This window comes from Conger conger, chromosome 1 (assembly GCF_963514075.1).
Source record: "Conger conger chromosome 1, fConCon1.1, whole genome shotgun sequence".
Lineage (NCBI taxonomy): Eukaryota > Metazoa > Chordata > Actinopteri > Anguilliformes > Congridae > Conger > Conger conger.
In genome coordinates, this window is record NC_083760.1 from 1477195 (window position 1) to 1502194 (window position 25000).

Below are 25000 nucleotides of genomic sequence, written 5' to 3' on the forward strand. Positions count from 1 at the left end.
GTTGTTATAGAGGTTTATAAAGGGTTGTTATAGGAGTTAATAAAGGGTTGTTATAGGGGCTTATAAAGGATTGGTATAGGGGTTTATAAAGGATTGGAATAGGGGTGTATAAACGGTTGTTATAGGGGTTTATAATGGGCTGTTATGGGGTTCATAAGGGGTTGTTATAGGGGTTTATAAACAGTTGTTATAGGGGTTCATAAAGGGTTGTTAGGGGTTTATAAAGGATTGGTATAGGGGTTTATAAACGGTTTTTATAGGGGTTTATAAACTGTTGTTATAGGGGTTTATAAAGGGTTGTTATAGGGGTTTATAAAGGGTTGTTATTGGGGTTTATAAAGGGCTGTTATAGGGGGTTTATAAACGGTTGTTATAGGAGTTAATAAAGGGTTATTATCAGAGTTTAAATCTGGCTATTATAAGGCTATATTTAAGCAATAACTCACAACAGGCAGTGGTACATAGACGTTTTATCACAGCTAAGGGGCGTTGTTCGGCCGCACGGGTGATAAAACATAATAATATAGATATTATAGACACAATCCAATTAAAACCGTTTTTTTTATTTTTTTTTTATGAACAATTTCATTACAATCATAATTTACAGGAAAATAGTTCCTGCGGCTGGCAGATAGTGCCAGGTGGTTGCTATGCAACATTAGTAAACTCTGGTTGTTCTGCCAAACTCGCTAGCTATTTAGCATGCAAGCTACCGTGAGTGAGCAAACAGGAGTTTATGCCTCTTTATGTTTATTATGTAGATCACACTGAAAAAATGGGCAACATTAGTGGGACCACGTTGCTTGGGTCTACTCTTTAAAAATGTTTTGGAAAAGCACTGCTCTGCTTTCTCCAGTCCAAGTTTCCATGTTTCGGTCGCCCTAAACCTCTGGCAATTCTACCCGCTTACTGACACAAATCCCTCAGAATCAAATCAAATCAAGACCCGCATGGGATAGTTCCTGAATCACGTGGAAACAGAGGCAGTGTGTCGCTCCGCGTCCCTGCTGCTTACTGACACATTCTGGACAACATCGTTGTGAGATGATTGACGTCTAACGGTTTTTCAGTTTGACTCCAATGGCTGCCTGGAGTGATGCTGAAATAGAGCTGTAAACAAGCACCGCTGTGGTGTACAGAGCATGTGTCACTGCTATTAACCAATCAGATTATCACAGGGGTTTGTGAAGGGTTAATGTCAGGGTTTATAAATAGCTAGTATCGGGATTTATAAGGCCTTATGAAAGCTTATTACAGGGGTTTATAAAGGTGTAGAGGGGGTCATTAAGGTTTTATATGGTTTTATAAAGACTGATATAATGAAAGTACCGCATACACTCAGCTCCACTGTCTGAGCCCGAGAGGCAGCTGACTGCCTGGGGAGGTGTGGGGGGGTCGGGGCCTCTGGGAGAGACACGACTCCGAGAGAGCAAAGGCTAGCCCACTCATCTGCAGGAATATTTCCAGGGCGGGGGGGTTAATCTGCGGAGCGGAGAGGTGGCCTCGTCCGGAGCAGATACTGAGCAAATACAGGGCCTGGCTTTAGCACTCTAATACTGAACCTGGAGTGGGAGGAAGAGTGAGTGAGTGTGTGTGTGTGTGTGTGTGTGTGTGTGTGTGTGTGTGCGTGTGTGTATGTTTGCATGAATGTGTAAATGGTAAATGGTTGGCATTTATATAGTGCCTTTTTCCAAAGCGCTGTACAATTGATGCTTCTCATTCACCCATTCATACACACACTCACACACCGATGGCGATTGGCTGCCAAGCAAGGCCCCGACCAGCTCGTCAGGAGCATTTGAGGGTTAGGTGTCTTGCTCAGGGACACTTCGTCACAGCCCAGGCGGGGGATCGAACCGGCAACCCTCCGACTGCCAGACGACTGCTCTTACTGCCTGAGCCATGTCGCCCCCGTGTGTGTGTGTGTGTGTGTGTGTGTGTGTGTGTGTGTGTGCGTGTGTGTGTGTGTGTGTGTGTGTGTGTGTGTGTGTGTGTGTGAGTGTGTGTGTGTGTGTGAGTGAGTGTGTGAGAGAGTATGTGAGTGAGTGTGTGAGAGTATGTGAGTGAGTGTGTGTGTGTGTGTGTGTGTATGTGTGCGAGTGTGTGAGTGTGTGAGTGTGTGTGTGTGTGAGTGTGTGTGTGTGTGTGAGTGAGTGTGTGCATGTGTGTGAGTGTGTGAGTGTGTGAGTGTGTGAGAGTATGTGAGTGAGTGTGTGAGAGTGTGTGTGTTTGTGTGTGTGTGTATGTGAGTGTGTATGTGTGCGAGTGTTCGCGTGAATGTGTGTGTGCATGTGTGTGAGTGTGTGAGTGTGTGAGTGTGTGAGTGTGTGTGAGTGTGCGTGCCTGTGCTCCCTCTGTTTATAGTTCTGGAGTTCACACAACTCCATTAACAAAGAATTAAGTTAAATAAATCCAATCATTATATTTGATTCATGATTTCGGTGATTCAGAGCGTGCAAACTCAATTCTTCTTCTCAAGCCCAAGTGTTTGGAATAATGATGTGAGGCAGTGCCGGCCCTGTGAGAATGGATGCATAACTCTGGAGGAGAAAGTAAAAGTTGTTGTGAAGTACAGAAGGCCCATGGATTTATGGGTTCCATTACAGTGTGTGTGGTGGGATGCAGGCCTGCTCCTTCATGGGTAATTACAGCAGGACCCTCCCGCTCAGGGCCCGGGGCCCGGGGCTTGGGGCCCCGTCACGCGCCAAGCCCTTCACCTCCTGGAGGACCTGCGCTGTACGGTTGGAGGTATAAGCCACAACCTAATTTGGAATAGTTTTTTTGGGGGTGGAGGTTAATGGGCCCCCCCTCCCTGACCCGTGAGGAATGGGGAGAGGCTTCAAGTGGCGTTATTCTCCCAGCCTTCAGCTTCAAGTGCTCTCTCACCCACACAGGAGCAAGAGCAAGGTCACTTCCTACTGCTCTCTCTCCCCCTCTCCCGCTCTCCCTCTCTCTCTCCCTCTTTCTCTCTCTCTCTCCCTCTTTCTCTCTCTCTCTCCCCCTCTCCCGCTCTCCCTCTCTCTCTCCCTCTTTCTCTCTCTCTCTCCCTCTTTCTCTCTCTCTCCCCCTCTCCCACTCTCCCTCTCCCTCTCCCCCTCTCCCGCTCTCTCTCTCCCTCTCCCTCTCCCACTCTCTGTCTCCCTCTCCCTCTCTCTATCTCTCTCTCCCCCTCTCCCTCTCTCTCTCTCTCTCCCTCACTCTCTCTCCCCCTCTCCCTCTCTCTCTCTCCTTCTCCTTCTCCCTCTCTCTCTCTCTCCCTCTCCTGCTCTCCCTCTCTCTATCTCTCTCTCTCCCTCTCATTACATTACATTACATTATGTGGCATTTAGCAGACGCTCTTATCCAGAGCGACGTACAACGTACAACGTACAACGTACAACGTCCCTCTCTCTATCTCTCCCTCTCCCTCTCTCTCTATCTCTCTCCTCCCTCTTCCTCTCTCTCTCCCTCCTTCTCCTTCTCTCTCTCTCCCTCTCTCCCTTACTCTCTCATTTTACATTTACATTTTTGTAATTTGGCAGACACTTTTAATCCAAAGCAATTTACAAGAGCATAGGTTAAAAGTTAAAAGCATCTCTCTTTCTCTTTCCTACAGAAAACCACTGTTAATGAAGGATGCTCTTTTAAAAAGGTATTATTATTATTATTAGTAGTAGTAGTAGTAGTAGTAGTATAGATACGACTTAGCTTTTAGGCAAACTCAGCAGTAGGTGCTCTTTAGTAGTAGGAAAATGGGAGCATTGCTGGGCTGACTGGCCTGTTCTCACCATTATGTTATGTTAGTATTAGTTGTACCAATAGTAGCAGTAGCAGTAGCAGTAGCAGTAGTAGTAGCAGTAGCAGTAGTAGTAGCAGCAGTAGTAGTAGTAGTAGTAGTAGCAGTAGCAGTAGTAGCAGCAGTAGTAGTTGTAGCAGTAGCAGTAGCAGTAGCAGTAGCAGTAGTAGTAGCAGCGGTAGCAGTAGTAGTAGCAGTAGCAGTAGTAGTAGTAGTAGTAGCAGTAGCAGTAGTAGCAGTAGTAGTAGCAGCGGTAGCAGTAGTAGTAGCAGTAGCAGTAGCAGTAGCAGTAGTAGTAGTAGTAGTAGTAGCAGTAGCAGTAGCAGTAGTAGTAGCAGTAGCAGTAGCAGTAGTAGCAGTAGTAGTAGCAGTAGTAGTAGTAGTAGCAGTAGCAGTAGCAGTAGCAGCAGTAGTAGTAGTAGTAGTAGTAGACGGTAACGCAGCGGGACGCTAACGCAGCGCGACGTTAACGCAGCACAGCGCGACGTTAATGCAGCACAGCGCGATGGTAACGCAGTGGGACGGTAACGCAGCGGGATGCTAACGCAGTGGGACGCTAACGCAGCGCGACGCTAACGCAGCGCGACGCTAACGCAGCGCGACGCTAACGCAGCGCGACGGTAACGCAGCACAGCGCGACGGTAACGCAGTGGGACGGTAACGCAGCGGGACGCTAACGCAGCGCGACGTTAACGCAGCACAGCGCGACGGTAACGCAGTGGGACGCTAACGCAGCGGGACGCTAACGCAGCGCGACGTTAACGCAGCACAGCGTGATGGTAACGCAGTGGGACGGTAACGCAGCGGGATGCTAACGCAGTGGGACGCTAACGCAGCGCGACGCTAACGCAGCGCGACGCTAACGCAGCGCGACGCTAACGCTCGCAATGGCTCTTCACGCTGCCTGGACCGTCCCCGGCACTCCAGCAATTATGTAAATAATCTGGATTAGCGACGCGTTTACAGGAAAAATTATCTGTTGGCTTCTCATCCGCCCATGAATTAAACATTACAGTGGAGAGGTTTAGCAGCCAGGCCGGGCATATGCTGTGTGTGTATCTCATTAGTGCGGCTGTGGGGCTATTGAAGCGTGCTTTTTATCGCACGCGCATTAGCATGTCTGCTGAAGGCTCAGGTCAGAGGGCCCTGCTGAGGGGCTGGGCCGGGGGGGTGCCGGGCCGGGGGGGGGGCCGGGTCGGGGGGGTGCGGCCCCCGTTAACCTGCTTATTGGCCTCGTCAGCCTGCCTGTAGCCCAGTGCAGGGGTCGCCAACCCTGGTCCTGTTCGGCCGCAGGGTGGGCTGCTTTTCGGTTTCTGGTTTTGTGGTTTTTTGTGATAAAAAAAATAAATAAATTATTTGCATTACAAAATGGTGCAAAATTCATGAGCATTATTTTAGCCTACTCCTTGTTTTCTGCGCTCCCTCACACGGAGGAGAGCTGAAGCTGTGTTTGTTCTCGGGTAACATTTGTTGACACAGATTTAAAGGTCTCCTGGGGCTCTCACACAAACTCATGTAAAATGTAAAATGTTGTCTGTCGTTCCAAAATCAAAGGGCTCATCTGTTCCCTTTAATGATACGGCCTGGTTGTAGAGACCTGGGCAGGTATATGGGTTTAGAAATGCTGTAAAATCCCTTTACCCCTGACAGCCACCAGAGAGCTAATACTCCCTCTGCTATTTTACTCTGTGCGTGTGTGTGTGTGTGAAACAGAGATTATGTTTAACCAATAAACCAAGGAATCAGGGCAGCTCCATCGCCCAATAAGAACAGTGATTGAGTGAGCATAGAAATAGGGATCCTTGTGTTAATATTGCAGGCGTACTTAAAGCTTAAAGCTTAAATCCCATCACTGTGTCCATTATTGAAGTATATGGTGTACCCATAAGGCAGTGCTGTGGAGGGGGTCTTTAGATCCACTCCCACTAAACCCGCTGAATTACCCAGCTCCTCCTGCTCTGGTTCTGGGTGTGTGTATTTCACACTTCTACTCTTATACTTCACCAGGTCTTAAACCCCACTCTTATACTTACAGTATTCACCAGGTCTTAAACCCTACTCTTATACTTACAGTAAGTATTCACCAGGTCTTAAACCCCACTCTTATACTTACAGTAAGTATTCACCAGGTCTTAAACCCCACTCTTATACTTACAGTATGTATTCACCAGGTCTTAAACCCTACTCTTATACTTACAGTAAGTATTCACCAGGTCTTAAACCCTACTCTTATACTTACTGTATTCACCAGGTCTTAAACCCCACTCTTATACTTACAGTAAGTATTCACCAGGTCTAAAACCCTACTCTTATACTTACTGTATGTATTCACCGGGTCTTAAACCCCACACTGTTCCTACAGTCTCAATGCTTTTTGTTTTTACCCAGAATGCTTCTTCTCCCTCTCACTGTGCCTGGAGGGGTCAGATGGTACAGGAAGGTCAGGGGTCAGATGGTACAGTAAGGTCAGGGGTCAGATGGTACAGTAAGGTCAGGGGTCAGGTGGTACAGTAAGGTCAGAGGTCAGGTGGTACAGTAAGGTCAGGGGTCAGATGGTACAGTAAGGTTAGCTGCTCGTGAGTGGAGCTGCAGGTGTAGCTGCAGGTGTCTACCTGGTGGGATTTGGCTCAGGGATATAAAGCAGAAGAGAGGGCTCTCCTGCCCACATCCATAAAATGCTTTACTGGAGAGCAACTGTGTTTTCAGTGTTTTTTTGTGTCTCTGCCTCCTGGCGATTCTGGCAGCAGGAAGTGAGACGTTGATGGAAACAGTGTTTCTCACACGTTTGGAGGGATTTCACTCTTTTTCAGCTCATTGGTGCGTAGAGAACACCGTCTCTAGGAGGTTCTGTCTCACAACGAGACGCAGTCAGGGGATTTATCTGTGCCTTGTTAACCAGACTTTTAAAACAAGAAATTCATTTAAACTTTTCATGTAATATTTTGACAGCGCATTCAGAAGCATAAGCCCCAGACAGAAACAACAGTGTGAGAGCATTATCAGGTGGAATCATGGGTAACTACCCTGAGCGGTCATGGTTAGGACTGCCGAGCCTCTCTCTGCGGGAGGCTCCTGAGGTAGGTGGTGAAATAAGCTGCGCTCTTAAGAGACAGAATGTCATCCCATTGCTTTCATGTAAATATCAAAGGCTGGATTAGTAACATTTTTCCCCTTATGTAAGCCAGCGAACGTGATTTTGGCCATCCTTGAGACAGAGATTGAATGTTGGTTTTTAAAGTAATTGTTGCCATGCTTACCTTTAACATAACATAGCATGGTTGCAAGAACAGACCATGCAGCCCAGCAAAACCTGCCTGTTCCTAATTCTAAAGTATACCAACTGATAACTTTGCCTAAAAGCTAAATAGTATCTGGCACTATATCAGGCCTTTACATCAGCCACTGTGGGCCCCAGCACAGAGTGAATGTGTTTGCACTACACTGCACTGGGCTGGTTTACTGGGACCGGCTCCTGGAGCAGAATCTCACAGAGTGGAAGTGTTAGCGGGCAGCCACCGGAGATGCTGGAACATTATCATTAATATTCTTTTCATTTTCCGTGTTGCTCCTGGTGTTGTCTTTTTTCATTCTTGTTGTGGTTTTTGTTTGTTTTTGGTTCTGTTTTTATTGAATAAATCATAAATAAATAAAGTGGTGGAGTTTATTCATTATTCTGGCGGCGGAGGTCTCCAGACACACGACTCCGGGCGGTGGGGCGTTCGCCGGTTCACTGAGCTTCTGTGCGAGGGGCGATCTAAATCCCACGCCAATCAAATTCCGTCTTTTCTTCTAAACACTCCAACAGTTTGCAGCGTGGCACTAGAAGTCAACTAAATGAAACAGTCCTTGGAAAGATGATTCAACTCTGCCATCTTGTGGAAAATTGCAATACCACCGTTGTCAACTGTCACTGTATCTAAAGTTTATGCACGTGGCCAACACATTCTGTTTCCCAATACATTCCTGGCTATCCTATCTGGAATAGATTGGTCTCAGGCTGACACAATGAAAGACATTTTACAAGCTCAGCCTCAAGCCTCTCCAGTGAGCTGTTTTCAGACACAATAATAACAGTGAGACGTGAGACGTGGGTGTTCACTGTCATCTGAAAGAGGAGTATGATTCATATGCATCACAACTCAATAATACAAATATTATTTTAGAGTGAGGTCTCTCCGGAGCCATGAATTGTAAATCTTTGATGGCTTTTCATATATTTGCTTGACATTGTCGATTGTGTTTTTACAAATTATTCCCAAGCATTTCACTTTCTGACAAACATTAATATTTTTTATGTGTGATTATGTATGTTTTAAAACTGGTAATTAAAGGGTAATGTGTTGTTGATATACATGTTTTGTAACTGGCTGTTGTAAAACATGTATGGTTGTTATATATGTTTTATTAAAGAGTGCCATTGTGGTTGTTGTGGTACTCCTTGGAATGTCTCTCAGCCAATCACAATATGAGGTTAGAAGTAACTGTTATAATGTTGTGTTAAATTGACCCAATTTCCTTTCCATTTCCAGGTTTTGGACCTGATATTATAGTCATGTATTTTGTATGACTATATGTATGTATGTTTGTTTGTATGTAAAATAGCTCTAAAATGTTGCATTATATTCAGTTATTGGACATAAAATTATAGAGTGATGTATTTACTTGTTTCACCATAAATGTCTGTAAACATGTCTAATCTGGTTAGGAGTAGGGTCAGGGTTAGGGTTAGGGATAGAGGTAAAGGTTAGGGTCAGAATTAGGGTTAGGGTTAGTGGTTAGGGTCAGGATTAGGGTGAGGGTCATGTTCAGGGTTAGTGTTAGCAGTTAGGGTCAGGGTTAGGGTGAGGGTCAGTTAATTAGGATTAGGGTTATGGTCATGTTCAGGGTTAGTGTTAGCAGTTAGGGTCAGGGTTAGGGCTTGCAGCTAGGGATAGAGGAGGGTTAGGGTATTGAAAAGACCTAAATAATTAATGTCTCTCTAACGAATACAATTTCAATAAAAAGTAAATTGTTGGAAAACAATGGAAAATTATTAACAGTATTCTGATTTTAGAAGACATGTGTCACCACCTGGTGGATAGAAAAGAAATTGCAGAAAATGCATTGAAACCAATTTAGATGAAACCAACAATGAAACCAATTTAGAACGTAATTAGATTTAGGATTAATGAACCCTAGGGTTAGGGTTATAGACCTAGGGTTAGAGGTTCAGTACTATGGTTAGGATTAGTGTTGTGGTTGAGCTAGGGTTACGCTTAGGGTTGAGGTAAGGGTGAAGTTTCTTAAGCTAGGGCAAGGTGTAGGGTTGTTGAGCGAGCACTGACTTCCTCCACACTGGACCTCCGGCACGGGTCCAGGGCTTGGGCGTCCAGCCTAAGTGCAGTCTTAACGGGCTGACCCAGGCTGTCTAGGTCACCCTCTTCTGATCACTGAAGCGGGCCTCACCAGTGCTGCCCGCGAAGACTGGGCGGTGGGTCACTGTGGTGTTCCACAGGCAGAAGGTCTTCTGGATGATGGTAAATGGTAAATGGTTGGCATTTATATATTGCCTTTATCCAAAGCGCTGTACAATTAATGCTTCTCATTCACCCATTCATACACACACTCACACACCAACGGCGATTGGCTGCCATGCAAGGCGCCGACCAGCTCGTCAGGAGCATTTGGGGGTTAGGTGTCTTGCTCAGGGACACTTCGACACAGCCCGGGCGGGGGATCAAACCGGCAACCCTCCGACTGCCAGACGACTGCTCTTACTGCCTGAGCCATGCCGCCCCAAGACGGACTCCATGGTGGTTGTGTGTGCATGTGAAAAAGGGGCACCTCTGTGTTTTTAGTAATAATGGCAGTGCGGGGCTAGGTTCATTGGGCATGTGCTTGGTCAACTCACATGCTTACCAATGCAGCGTATACTTACCCAAGACTGGTGCCTTGCAACTTAGTTGACACTGCTAGGTTACCGCAACAAAATAGCCTGGTCTCAGCTATGTTGCCAGCTTCTCTCTGGTGTTAGAAAGTCTTAATTTGCTGGTTTTTTTCATCAGTATAGTTTATTCTGAATCGTGTCCATAGTCTTCGTTGTTTTTTCCAAGTTCAGACGTCTTGCCAAATCCCAGGCTCTGCTTAGTACTCCACTCTTAGTGCACAAGCTGTTTGTCATGTGTCGATCATAAAAGGGTTTTTACCTGTCAGAGCTGGGGGTGTCTCAGAGAGGATACAGAGCAGTGCGCATGAAGAAAGAACAATCTAATACCACCACTGCAAAACAGTCCTCTGAGCGCACTGTGGAACAACAAAACGAGTCACACAAATCAGTCCGATTAAAATTGGCCAACACTAACATATATGGTTTTTATTTCTGAATTCCAAACAGGAGAATATTTACAATATTTTTGAAGTATGGGTATTTTTTTATATTGGATTTAAATTTTATTAAAACAGTTACCAAAGGACTGAAGTGGTAGAAATACAGTCAGCTGCAAGCATCAGACCCGTTCTGTGTGACACTGGGCACCACTAAAAATAGACCTATGACTCCAACCATCAGTGCCGCAAGGATGATCAATATACACGTTTAGCATGTGGAAAGTTATTTAACATTTCTTAATGGAATATTGAAAACCGACAATACTTGAATTCACGCTGAAGCCTTCTGCAGATATATATATCGCATGAAACTCTGAAATGTTTCAATCTGTCAATGAGATATTTTAGGGCAGCATAATAGAAGTTGTTGAAGTCCTAAGATGTGCGTTGTGAGAATGAAAAGTCTCGTTCATATGGTGCGATCACAAGGCTACGTTTGCCACGAATGTCCCTGTAGCTGTGAGCAGGTGAGGCGGGAGCAGAGTTCCAGGGTTACAGGCAGGATATGAAAGGCACACAGAGACCAGCTCCTCTCCGGGGGGGTGGGGGTTAGGGTGGGGGGCGAGGGGGCGTGGTGATGTCACAGCTCTGTCATCAGGAGTCGCCTCATCAGCTTCTCCCTGTCATGGTCCAGGCTCCGCGGTTCAGAGCTGCAGCACAGAACAGCCTCATTACATTACATTATACATTACATTACACTGCACTACACTACGCTACGCTACGCTACGCTACACTACACTACACTACACTACGCTACGCTACGCTACGCTACGCTACACTACACTACGCTACGCTATGCTATGCTACGCTACGCTACACAGACTTAGACACATTTCCTTTAAAATAGACACTTAGAAAAAAGGGTTCTGTAAGGGTTATTTCACTTCATTCCATGGGGTAACCCTTTTACTTTCTTTATAGAACCCTCTGTCAAAGGTGTGAAGTGTGAAAGCTCCCAGACATAGAACTCTTTCACTAGATTATTAATAGACTAGGGCTCTTCTGAGGAACCACAGGGTTCCTGCTGGGACCTCTGGTATCGGGTAAGGGCCAAATCTAGTCAAGCGTGGCTCACACTGGACTTGGAGAACCTGACTCAGCAATAATGCAAACAGCTGCAGAGAAAGTGATCTATTTGGTTTAATATTTAATAAGTATGGTCCATGCAGCGCGTGAGATGAAAATAATTGTGTTTTTGCTTTGGTGGATGTCTCTCAGGTTGGACTCTGTGCTCCAGGAGAAACATATTATGGATTGTAAACCAGAACTTAGTTCTGCTTGTCAAGTGAAGAGCGTTTCTAAATATACATTTAAGTAATGAAGGCACAGTTGACTAGCAATACAAGAGCTGAAAATGAAAGCCTATTTAAAATAACTACACATATACATCATTTATAGAAGACAGAGAGCAGAACGGCCATGTGAGTGCAGGCAGGATGATGTTTACCTGGTTTTTTGAGGTGTGAGGCAGGACAGCAGTTGGGGTACGGGTGAATGAGAGAAAGGAGGTTTAGACGGAGACAAGGTGAGGTCACAGCACTGCACGTCCACCTCTAACCGTGGAAGGTCAGCCTGAAAACAGAACCCAGGGCCGCTGGTCATTACAGGCGTCAGGACAGACAGACTACACAATCTGTCTGTATCATAACATCAAAACACCAGGCCGTAACAGGGCAGAGTGAAACAGCAGGCTGTAACAGTGACACAGCAGGCTGTAACAGTGACATAGCAGGCTGTAACAGAGCACAATGAAACAGCAGGCTGTAACAGTGAAACAGCAGGCTGTAACAGTGAAACAGCAGGCTGTAACAGTGAAACAGCAGGCTGTAACAGTGACACAGCAGGCTGTAACAGAGCACAATGAAACAGCAGGCTGTAACAGTGAAACAGCAGGCTGTAACAGAGCACAGTGAAACAGCAGGCTGTAACAGTGACACAGCAGGCTGTAACAGTGAAACAGCAGGCTGTAACAGAGCACAGTGAAACAGCAGACTGTAACAGTGAAACAGCAGGCTGTAACAGTGACACAGCAGGCTGTAACAGTGAAACAGCAGGCTGTAACAGAGCACAGTGAAACAGCAGGCTGTAACAGTGAAACAGCAGGCTGTAACAGTGACACAGCAGGCTGTAACAGTGAAACAGCAGGCTGTAACAGAGCACAGTGAAACAGCAGGCTGTAACAGTGACATAGCAGGCTGTAACAGTGAAACAGCAGGCTGTAACAGTGAAACAGCAGGCTGTAACAGTGACACAGCAGGCTGTAACAGTGAAACAGCAGGCTGTAACAGAGCACAGTGAAACAGCAGGCTGTAACAGTGACACAGCAGGCTGTAACAGTGACACAGCAGGCTGTAACAGTGAAACAGCAGGCTGTAACAGTGACACAGCAGGCTGTAACAGTGAAACAGCAGGCTGTAACAGAGCACAGTGAAACAGCAGGCTGTAACAGTGAAACAGCAGGCTGTAACAGTGAAACAGCAGGCTGTAACAGTGAAACAGCAGGCTGTAACAGAGCACAGTGAAACAGCAGGCTGTAACAGAGAGCAGTGACACAGCAGACTGTAACAGTGAAACAGCAGGCTGTAACAGAGACACAGCAGAGTGTAACAGAGCACAGTGACACAGCAGACTGTAACAGAGAGCAGTGTTTTCATCTCAGGGCCAATGCTAAGGCCTGGCTCCACAGTGCCCCAGCCCAGTCATGCGATTTGGCGCTGGGTGGAGAGCAGGGCTTTCTTCCTTTAAGAGTCTGAATAATGAACAGAAATGCAGGCCCACGTTATGAAGGGCCGTACAGAGATGGAGAGGATCCTGAGTTAGGCTTCAACACTGTTCAAACAGCCACCCACTGTACAGAGTATGGAGGTCACAGTTTAAACCAGTTTGAGTGTAGATACAACCGCAGTGTTAGGATATAATCATACCATCGATATTATTTCCCCTCCATGATCTTGGTTGGTTGTATAACAAGGTGTTAAAAGCATGCACACAGGTTAAAAGCATGTTGCTCTCGGATTTTACAGAAACATGGATAATCCTTTACAACCACTTGCACCGCTAAAGGAAGCCATGCTAATATTGGAAACTGAATCAAAAGGCCAGAAATCAGCACATCTTCTGCATTCAATACAATTCTGTTCTTAATGTGACCTGAGTTTTTCTAAACATATTGAGAAACAATCATGAACATATCTAGCTTCAATAGATAACATAACATGAATGGTATATTGTGTTATCTAATAATCTGGCAGGCTTGCATCATGTCATTGCAAAGGTGAGGTGATGCACACAGGAGCATTCATTTTATTCAGGGGAATAGCTTTGCCTTGAATAGAATAGTTTGCCACCAACAAGTCAACAGGTTATTTGGCTGGATAAATGACAGTACATCACAGCGAGATGCCATAGAAAGGTGTGGGAAGATTCCAATATGAATACTTACTTTCTTAAATTGCTATAGCAGCACAGCTGGCTTTTACGTTTTTTTTTTAGCTTTTAAGTTCAAATTTGAAATGGGAATGCATCTTTAGATTCATGTCACGGGACAAGGGTACCAAAGACAATTTCCATTTATTCTCCATTGTTTGCAACAGGGTTTGAGAAAAATGGGATCATCATGATATTGCTGTTGTAGTAGTGTAAGTTCAGTCTTGTGGTGTCAACAGCATGCTAATTTCCTCCACACAGCTAGCCCACTGATTCAGTGTGAGCAAACAGTAGACACATCTGATTCAATATGAGCAAACAGCACACACATCTGATTCAGTGTGAGCAAACAGCACACACATCTGATTCAGTGTGAGCAAACAGCACACAAATCTGATTCAGTGTGAGCAAACAGCACACACATCTGATTCAGTATGAGCAAACAGCACACACATCTGATTCAGTGTGAGCAAACAGCACACACATCTGATTCAGTGTGAGCAAACAGCACACAAATCTGATTCAGTATGAGCAAACAGCACACACATCTGATTCAGTGTGAGCAAACAGCACACACATCTGATTCAGTGTGAGCAAACAGCACACACATCTGATTCAGTGTGAGGAAACAGCACACACATCTGATTCAGTATGAGCAAACAGCACACAAATCTGATTCAGTGTGAGCAAAACCAAAAATAAAAAATATTACCTTCAATGTTTATTTTATAATATATACAATTAAAGGAATGACTCACCAACTGAGGAGGGAGACATTGTTAATACTTAATGCTATTATAACTATGAACGTGTAACAATATGTCAAATGAAGCACTCTATACTGCTTTGTAGGATTAATGTATTCATTTAATAAATGCATGTAATAAATGTAATAAATTCAGCCACAGTATAATATAGCAACTATGATAAGCTATGATATATTTACACATTGCACACACGCAACATGGCCAACCAAACAGCAGGCCAGCAACAGATGAATAACTGATGTCCTGCTCACATACTGTGCATTGGCTGGGAGATAATTCATTCATAAATATAGGAATAACTTGGGATGGCAGAGCACACAGTAAAAATGTTGGTGTTTAATGAACTCTAACAGCAAATATATGAGGTCACAATGGAGCAGAGGTACTCGGGCAGAGTCCTGTCACTCTGTCAGAGTAGAACTGGAGATGTTATCCTGTACAGAAACCAAATGTACTGAAGACAACAACAATATGAACCGTGAACAGATGATCCTAAAACTACACACAGCATGTGTATTCCAGGTTTGCTTGTGTCACCACATGGCTGTGTGCCCGTTGGTAAAGAACGGTGACTTATCCTATGAAGGCTGTTTTAGGAAAGGGAAGGAAAGGGTCCTTACTGTCCGTGCAGTCAGACAGTTCAGTCATATGAGCCCCACAATCACATTTCTTCGCCTGACAAGACAGTAAAAACTGTGGTGAAGTCAGGGACTGTCTTTGATCCACACACTCCATACACAGCCCTCAGATACCCACCCACATATGGGGTATATTAGGGTATATTACCCTGGGGTATATGGGATATATTACGGTAAATTACCTTGGGGTATATGGGGTATATAACAGTATATTACCTTGGGGTATATGGGGTATATTAGGGTAGATTACCTTGGGGTATATGGGTATATTACGGTATATTACCTTGGGGTATATCGAGTATATTAGGGTAAATTACCTTGGGGTATATGGGTACATCACGGTATATTACCTTGGGGTATATGGGTATATTACAGTATATTACCTTGGGGTATATGGGTATATTACGGTATATTACCTTGGGGTATATGGGTATATTAGGGTATATTACCTTGGGGTATATGGGGTATATTATGGTGTATTACCTTGGGGTATATGGGTATATTACGGTAGATTACCTTGGGGTATATGGTTATTTTACGGTAGATTACCTTGGGGTATATGGGTATATTAGGGTATATTACCTTGGGGTATATGGGGTATATTAGGGTATATTACCTTGGGGTATATGGGGTGTATTAGGGTATATTACCTTGGGGTATATGGGTATATTAGGGTATATTACCTTGGGGTATATGGGGTATACTAGGGTATATTACCTTGGGGTATATGGGTATATTAGGGTATATTACCTTGGGGTATATGGGCTGTATTAGGGTATATTACCTTGGGGTATATGGGTATATTAGGGTAGATTACCTTGGGGTATATGGGGTATATTAGGGTATATTACCTTGGGGTATATGGGGTATATTAGGGTATATTACCTTGGGGTATATGGGGTGTATTAGGGTATATTACCTTGGGGTATATGGGTATATTAGGGTATATTACCTTGGGGTATATGGGTATATTAGGGTATATTACCTTGGGGTATATGGGTATATTAGGGTATATTACCTTGGGGTATATGGGGTGTATTAGGGTATATTACCTTGGGGTATATGGGATGTATTAGGGTATATTACCTTGGGGTATATGGGTATATTAGGGTATATTACCTTGGGGTATATCGAGTATATTAGGGTATATTACCTTGGGGTATATCGAGTATATTAGGGTAAATTACCTTGGGGTATATGGGTACATCACGGTATATTACCTTGGGGTATATGGGTATATTACAGTATATTACCTTGGGGTATATGGGTATATTACGGTATATTACCTTGGGGTATATGGGTATATTAGGGTATATTACCTTGGGGTACATGGGGTATATTAGGGTATATTACCTTGGGGTATATGGGTATATTACGGTATATTACCTTGGGGTATATGGGTATATTAGGGTATATTACCTTGGGGTACATGGGGTATATTAGGGTATATTACCTTGGGGTATATGGGGTATATTAGGGTATATTACCTTGGGGTATATGGGGTGTATTAGGGTATATTACCTTGGGGTATATGGGGTATATTAGGGTATATTACCTTGGGGTATATGGGTATATTAGGGTATATTAGGGTATATTACCTTGGGGTATATGGGTATATTAGGGTATATTAGGGTATATTACCTTGGGGTATATGGGCGGCTGGATCTGCTTGTCTAAGGAGCTCTCGGAGGTGGTCCGGCTTTGGGACGATATGGCTGCAAGTGCTGCTGGGAGATCATCCTCATCGCTATGGTTACTGCAAACAAAACCAGGAAAAATAAAGAGCATTCATACACAGGAGACGCTCACATACAAGAAACAACAATCTAAGGATATAAAACTTTCACGTACAATAACAATGTTTTGATTAATACACATGCAGGTCACATTCGAGCAGGAACAGGAGACCGTATGGAAAATAATCCCATCAGTGAGCAGGGTGTTAGCAGCAGGGACTCATCACACGAGTGGAAATATTTAAGCAGCATTTGCAGTTTTTGTTCAAAAATAAAATGCATTTGGCTGCAACTCACAAACTAAACTGCCGGACCAGTCTTTTCCTGCGCTCCGGCCGGACAGATGGCTTCTCTGTTGTCAAACTGGAAGAAACAGAGTCCTGGGATGACGTAGGAAACCTGGACGAAAGCAGGAAAAACAGGAATATTTAAAGGCATTCGATGCGGGATTTTCACCGTGAAAATACTATAAAACAAACATGCTCAGTCACTACTATGATACACTGGTAACATGTGTCTATGTTCACTTCTGCCCAATACCCTGCTTGTCTACTTGTTATTCTTAAAACTGCTTGGGCCGCTTCTGGGATGGGCTGAGTGTACTAGGCACAGTCACAGTGCACTAGCCACAGTCCTGAGTGTACTAGGCACAGTGCTGAGTGTACTACGCACAGTCACAGTGCACTAGCCACAGTCCTGAGTGTACTAGGCACAGTCACACTAACCTCCCATTGTGGTCCTGGCTGCTGGAAGAGAGCCTGCAGTCTGAAGCATCTTCCTTCCCCTGAGGAGAGACGGGAGAAGCTGGAAAAACAGCGTGTCCTAAAATGCCATTGGTAATAAATGGCTCAAAATTCTGCCCAGGGAGTTAACTTCAGAATTATACAGTATGTATTTTATTTCAATAGTTTTTAGTTTTTTTTCTAAATTCAAGAAGATGTAGACACAACCGCAGTGAGACCAAAAAGGGGCACACTGAAAATGAAGATTAAAAACAATAAAGCGAATAGTTAATGAAGCTCTTCCCCCCGGTGTAAAATCCAGCCTGACAATGACCAGCTACCAGCTGCATCAAAACATAGCTTGAGCTGGTCAAACCTGGTCCTGGTGATTTCTCAGGATCGGGACACTCACCCGGAAGGCCGCATCCATCTGTGCCTTGAGGATGTTGCACTTGAGATGTTCGGGGAGGCCGGTGGGAGAGACCGGGGAGCGCAGGCCCTTCTCGATCAGGGGCTTCTCCTCAGTCTGGGGAGGAAGAGCGCTCTTTACCCAGCATGCACTGCTGCCCCTCTCTCACATTTCCCTCACTCAGCACAAACAGCGTGAGCATAAACGGAACACATTCTGTCAGCAGAACAAACAGGGTGGCATTACAATAACCAGCCAAGCAAAAAGATCATGGGTCACTGAATGTATTTGTGTGTGTTGGGGTCGAGTGTATGTATTTGTGTGTGTGTGTGTGTGTGTGTGTGTGTGTGTGTGTGTGTGTGTGTGTGTGTGTGTGTGTGTGCAGGGCACACTGAATGTATTCGTGTCAGCCTTGTGGCTGTGTGTGACTGGACGTGCAGCTGCATGATGTGCAGCTGTGTGATTCTGTGACTGTTTGTGCTTGTGTGGTCATGTGCGTGTGTATTTGTGTGTGTGTGTGTGTGTGTGTGTGTGTGTGTGTGTGGTTGTGTGCGTGTGTATTTGTGTGTGTGTGTGTGTGTGTGTGTGTGTGTGTGTGTGTGTGGTCATGTGCGTGTGTATTTGTGTGTGTGTGTGTGTGTGTGTGTGTGTGGTTGTGTGGTCATGTGCGTGTGTGTGTGAGTGTATGTGTGTGTGTGTTATTGTGTGTGTGTGTGTGTGTGTGTGTGATTGTGTGTGTGTGTGTGTGTGTGTGTGTTATTGTGTGTGTGTGATTGTGTGTGTGTGTGTGTGTGTGTGTTATTGTGTGTGTGTGTGTGTGTGTATGTGTGTGTGTGATTGTGTGTGTGTGTGTGTTATTGTGTGTGTGTGTGTGTGTGATTGTGTGTGTGTGTGTGTGTGTGTGTGTGTGTGTGTGTGTGTGTGTGTGTGTGTGTGTGTTATTGTGTGTGTGTGTATGTGTGTGTGTGTGTGTGTGTGTCACTCACTCTGTTGTCCATGTTGATGTGCATGGAGGGCCAGGGCGGGGGCATTCTGCTGGGCTCCAGATCCTGCTTCCCACACCGGGGGGGCTCAGGCTCCTCTGGCTGGCAGGCTGCCACGGCTCTCAGCTCTGAGAAAGACTTCAGGCCTGGAGCCCAAACACACACGACCTCAACACAGGCCTGGACCCCAACACACACGACCTCAACACAGGCCTGGAGCCCAAACACACTCTACATCAACACAGGCCTGGACCCCAACACACACTACCTCAACACAGGCCTGGACCCTAACACACACTACCTCAACACAGGCCTGGACCCCAACACACACTACCTCAACACAGGCCTGGACCCCAACACACACTACATCAACACAGGCCTGGACCCCAACACACACTACCTCAACACAGGCCTGGAGCCCAACACACATTACATCAACACAGGCCTGGAGCCCAAACACACTACCTCAACACAGGCCTGGACCCCAACACACACTACCTCAACACAGGCCTGGACCCCAACACACATTACATCAACACAGGCCTGGACCCCAACACACACTACATCAACACATTATTACATTCTCTACAGACCTGGACCCCAAACACACACTACTTCAACACATTATTACATTCTCTACAGACCTGGACCCCAAACACTCACCACCTACCTCAACACATTGTAACACATGCAGTGCCTGTGAACAATGGAAAGGTATTCTAATGCTATCACTGAACCAGTTATATCTCATCACAAATACTGTTTTGCGATATAAATATTGTATTGTAATTATATATATATATATATATATATACACGGTGCTTGATATTATTTAGCTTTAAGGCAAACTAAGCAGTAGGTACACTTTAGTGGTGGGAAAAGGTGAGCATTGCTGGGCTGAAAGGCCCGTTCTCATCGTTATGCTGTGTTCTGTAATATGTATTCTTTTAAATGTAATAGTGCAAGAGCTACTATATGCAATTATAGAAAACTGTTACATAGTTTATCCCATTTTTATCCCAAATTTGGAAGTTCCAATTTCAGTGGTAGATCCAACCGAAAAGCAAACACTTTTTCCCAAAGCTTTGTTTAGAGGAAGCAGGGGCCAGTCCTTCCTGGAGCAATTCAGGGTTAGGGGCCAAACACAAGGGCCCAACAGCTGCACCGATCTTGATGTGGCTACACTGGAGCTAGAACCACCAACCTTCCATGTCCCAGTCACGCACCTTAGCCACTAGGCTACAGGCTGCATCATCTTCATCTACTGCATAACACATTCATGGATTTTACCCAATAACTGACCGCTTCAATGATTTCCTCTGGAAACTCTGCCAAATTCCCCCCTCAGGAGTTCAGTCTATTTTGAGGTGTCACTACGTTCCAATGCTCATGCATATGCTCCGTTTGGGAGTTGAAATAAGGACCTATCAGTGGGGTTCTGACAATGAAGTGAACATAAATAGTTGTAACTGTGACAAAGTGGATTTTGTTCATTATTACACACATGAGCAGTACAGTATATACCCTGGGCTACAGCCAGACTGTTTCAGTGCATCAGGCAGAAGGACAGGACAGTAAATGATCTGAGCAGAGCCTTTTTGTCTAAATTTAACAGCCATCTAAACAAATATTGTTCCCTGCCTTCGCACAGTGGTAGATGTTTTGCTCTAATGTGTTTTGAATGTGGGAGAAAACCCATTCACAAAGGCTATTCTCGACCTAGGCCTACCTTAATGACTACCAATTATACATTTTATTAAAAGGAATTGATCAATTTAATCCATAAATAAAATACATTAATTAGTGATGCAATGTCCATATAAATTTAATCCTAAATGCTAACAGGGCATTCCATTACATTGCTGTGAGGGTTCTGTACTCATTGTGTGGGTTCTGTACTCTCTGTGCAGGTTCTGTACACTCTGTGCAGGTTCTGTATTCTCTGTGTGGGTTCTGTACTCACTGTGTGGGTTCTGTATTCTCTGTGTGGGTTCTGTACTCTCTGTGTGGGTTCTGTATTCTCTGTGTGGGTTCTGTACTCACTGTGTGGGTTCTGTATTCTCTGTGTGGGTTCTGTACTCACTGTGTGGGTTCTGTATTCTCTGTGTGGGTTCTGTACTCTCTGTGCAGGTTCTGTACTCACTGTGTGGGTTCTGTACTCACTGTGTGGGTTCTGTACTCACTGTGTGGGTTCTGTATTCTCTGTGTGGGTTCTGTATTCTCTGTGTGGGTTCTGTATTCTCTGTGTGGGTTCTGTACTCACTGTGTGGGTTCTGTATTCTCTGTGTGGGTTCTGTATTCTCTGTGTAGGTTCTGTACTCACTGTGTGGGTTCTGTACTCACTGTGTGGGTTCTGTATTCTCTGTGTGGGTTCTGTACTCACTGTGTGGGTTCTGTATTCTCTGTGTGGGTTCTGTACTCACTGTGTGGGTTCTGTATTCTCTGTGTGGGTTCTGTACTCACTGTGTGGGTTCTGTATTCTCTGTGTGGGTTCTGTACTCACTGTGTGGGTTCTGTATTCTCTGTGTGGGTTCTGTATTCTCTGTGTGGGTTCTGTATTCTCTGTGTGGGTTCTGTACTCACTGTGTGGGTTCTGTACTCACTGTGTGGGTTCTGTACTCTCTGTGTGGGTTCTGTACTCACTGTGTGGGTTCTGTATTCTCTGTGTGGGTTCTGTACTCTCTGTGTTGGTTCTGTATTCTCTGTGTGGGTTCTGTACTCACTGTGTGGGTTCTGTACTCACTGTGTGGGTTCTGTATTCTCTGTGTGGGTTCTGTACTCACTGTGTGGGTTCTGTATTCTCTGTGTGGGTTCTGTACTCACTGTGTGGGTTCTGCAGACTGCAGAAATCAGGGCTGCCGTACGCGCTGTGGCGGTGATGACATCGCCGGCCCACGTTCCCCGAGAAGGGCACCACCTCATTCTCCTCCAGACTGAACTGCTGCAGACGCACTCCTGCGCTTAACGGGCAGCTGAAAGAGCAGAGTGCGAATTTAACGCTGTAAAACACAGCCATCTGTCATCCCTCTGGCACCATCTGGTGGCACGAATCAGTAAGAATCACGATTTGTCCAATTTTCTGAACGCACAAGTTGTCCAATTTTCTGAACACAGTCTAAATCAGGGATGGGAAACTCCAGTCCCGGAGGGCCGGTGTGTGTGCAGGATTATAGCAGGGATGGGTAACTCCAGTCCTGGAGGTCTGTATACAGGATTTTGCTGCCACCAGTTACTCTGGCTCAACCAGCTAATTAGCCATATGTACCATGACTGATTCACTCGTAAATTAGACCATAATAAAATGCTACAAGACAAGAACATTTATCAGCTGCTGTTTCTATCACAGAATGCGGCCATAAATGACAGTTCATGTAAATTATTGGGCTAATGGAATAGCTAAGAGCCGAAGTTGGTGTGAAATGCAGAAACAGATACGGCCCGCCTTGCCTGTCCCCGATCTAAAATTCTTTCCGACCAAAATTCTCTGCACTACATTCCTTCTGCTTATTAAAAACTTTCATTGTTCTGAGGTTTATTTTTCTTTAAAAAGAGTTTCGCTGAAAAACAGCCAACGGTTGAACAACAGGGTTGTTGGTGTTGGTTCCAGGGTATAGGCTATACTGTATGTGATGTAAGGTCTGACACAAAGGGAGTGGTTTGGTGCCAAGAGCAGCACAAAAGGACCCGGACACTATCACAGGGTGAAATATGAGATATTAGCATTCTGAAAATATGGAAAATGTTTTAATGATGCATCTCCTGAGGCAAATGAGAGGCCAGTTATACAGTATATCAAGGGCATTAAATACTTTGATGAATGTAGGTTAACATGCCATTTTAACATAAGACCATCTGTATCAACCATTACCAGCACTGCAGTATGATGTAATAATATAATCTATGTCAGTGGTTCTCAAACTGTGGGTAATGCAAGGGGGGCGCGGCCAAATAATATCGAAGAAGAATCATCAGCATGTTGTATGGCTAGCAAGGCAGCACGATTTGTGGAGCAGAAAAAGCAAGTGCAACGTAAGATCGATGGAAGATGGACACGTTTTAGCAGGGAAAAGAAAAGCAGACGAGGTTTCAAAACAAACGACCCAGTCAGGAGCGGCGGCTCATTCAAAACCCAAGTGTAGAAAATATGACGCGGCATATCTAGCTTTCGGATTCACTGTTAATGTGGTGGGAGAGGAGGAGAGACCCAAACTGTGGCAGCGGACAGCATGAAACCCTGTAAATTCAAAAAGACACTTCGAGACATTGCATCACAATTATGTGAATAAGCCACTTGAGTTTTTTTTTTAAAGAAAACTTGACGAATCTCGCTTTTTAAAAGTCACGTCGGTAACTGTGCAAATGGCCTCATACAAAGTTGCTTATCGCGTTGCGCAATGCAAAAAACCACACAGCAGAAGAGTTGATGCTTCCCGCTGCATTAGATATGGTGTCAACTACGCTCGACGAGGCGAGTGCCGCAAAATTAAAGGCTATCCCGCTATCTAATGACACCATGTCCAGGCGTATACATGACAAATCAAATGACTTGGAAGAACAGCTCATTGACTAAATAAAAGAGAAACGCTTCGCACGGCAAGTGGATGAGGCCACTGACAGCTTGTTAATTGCATATGTGCGCTATATGAATGCAGTCACTGTGGTTTTTTTTATTCTAAAAACTTTTTACTATTCAACTGAAACAATGATATAAAGCTGAAAGAAAAAATTAAATCAATGTTTTTCTTAAGTGTTTTTTTTTTTAAAACTACCTTGTTTTCCATTATTCAACATCGTTAAGTGCAAACATTTTACAATATTCAAAGGGGGGCCTGACAAAAACGTTTGAGAACCACTGATCTATGAAAGGTGAATATGTGCAGTTCCTTCCTGCTTCCTGTCACTAAGAGAAAATATGTTTCAGACAGGAAGTCTTCTAGTGTATATATATGGAAACATATAGGCTCTGTGTGCACACACACAGTGCACACACACAGCCCTGCACACACACACAGTGCACACACACAGCCCTGCACACACACAGTGCACACACACAGCCCTGCACACACACACACACAGTGCACACACACAGACCTACACACACACACAGTGCACACACACAGACCTACACACACACACAGTGCACACACACAGACCTACACACACACACACAGTGCACACACACAGACCTACACACACACACAGTGCACACACACAGCCCTGCACACACACACAGTGCACACACACAGACCTACACACACACAGTGCACACACACAGCCCTGCACACACACACAGTGCACACACACAGCCCTGCACACACACACAGTGCACACACACAGCCCTGCACACACACACAGTGCACACACACACAGTGCACACACACAGCCCTGCACACACACACAGTGCACACACACAGCCCTGCACACACACACAGTGCACACACACAGCCCTGCACACACACACAGTGCACACACACAGCCCTGCACACACACACACACAGTGCACACACACACAGTGCACACACACAGCCCTGCACACACACACAGTGCACACACACAGCCCTGCACACACACACAGTGCACACACACAGACCTGCACACACACACAGTGCACACACACAGACCTGCACACACACAGTGCACACACACAGCCCTGCACACACACACAGTGCACACACACAGACCTGCACACACACAGCCCTGCACACACACAGTGCACACACACAGCCCTGCACACACACAGCCCTGCACACACACGCAGCGCACACACGCAGTGCACACACACAGCCCTGCACACACACACAGTGCACACACACACACAGCCCTGTGCTAATGCACACACAGCTGCTGAAACGGCTGGCTCCAGCTCCGAAGCAGCTCCAGGGGAATGGGGATGTTTGCATTGAGGCTGGGATTTTAATCAGTTTGTTTATTTCCTTTGGGTGGGCGGACACAGGGCAGGGTGAGGGATGTTTATATGCACACAGCAGTGGTGTTTAGGGGTACAGGCTGGTGTAAGCACACGGCAGTGGTGTTTAGGGGTACAGACTGGTGTAAGCACACGGCAGTGGTGTTTAGGGGTACAGGCTGGTGTAAGCACACAGCAGTGGTGTTTAGGGGTACAGGCTGGTGTGCAGTGGTGTTTAGGGGTACAGGCTGGTGTAAGCACACGGCAGTGGTG

At 45.2% G+C, this 25000-nt stretch overlaps 1 protein-coding gene across 2 annotated transcripts in view; it reads right to left on the minus strand.

Annotated features, from left to right (window-relative positions):
• Positions 1-10112: 10112 nt before the first annotated feature.
• epb41l4b (erythrocyte membrane protein band 4.1 like 4B) overlaps positions 10113-25000 on the minus strand; it is a 60824-nt gene continuing 45936 nt past the window's right edge. For both annotated transcript variants that reach the window (XM_061262080.1, XM_061262087.1), the window contains exons 16-23: positions 21646-21794; positions 18826-18968; positions 17843-17956; positions 17434-17492; positions 17006-17107; positions 16614-16728; positions 11589-11713; positions 10113-10791 (exon numbers count right to left, since the gene is read on the minus strand). In XM_061262080.1, coding sequence (XP_061118064.1) covers positions 10722-10791; positions 11589-11713; positions 16614-16728; positions 17006-17107; positions 17434-17492; positions 17843-17956; positions 18826-18968; positions 21646-21794 — 877 coding nt within the window. In that variant the 3' untranslated portion in view covers positions 10113-10721. The remainder of the gene's footprint in view (positions 10792-11588; positions 11714-16613; positions 16729-17005; positions 17108-17433; positions 17493-17842; positions 17957-18825; positions 18969-21645; positions 21795-25000) is intronic.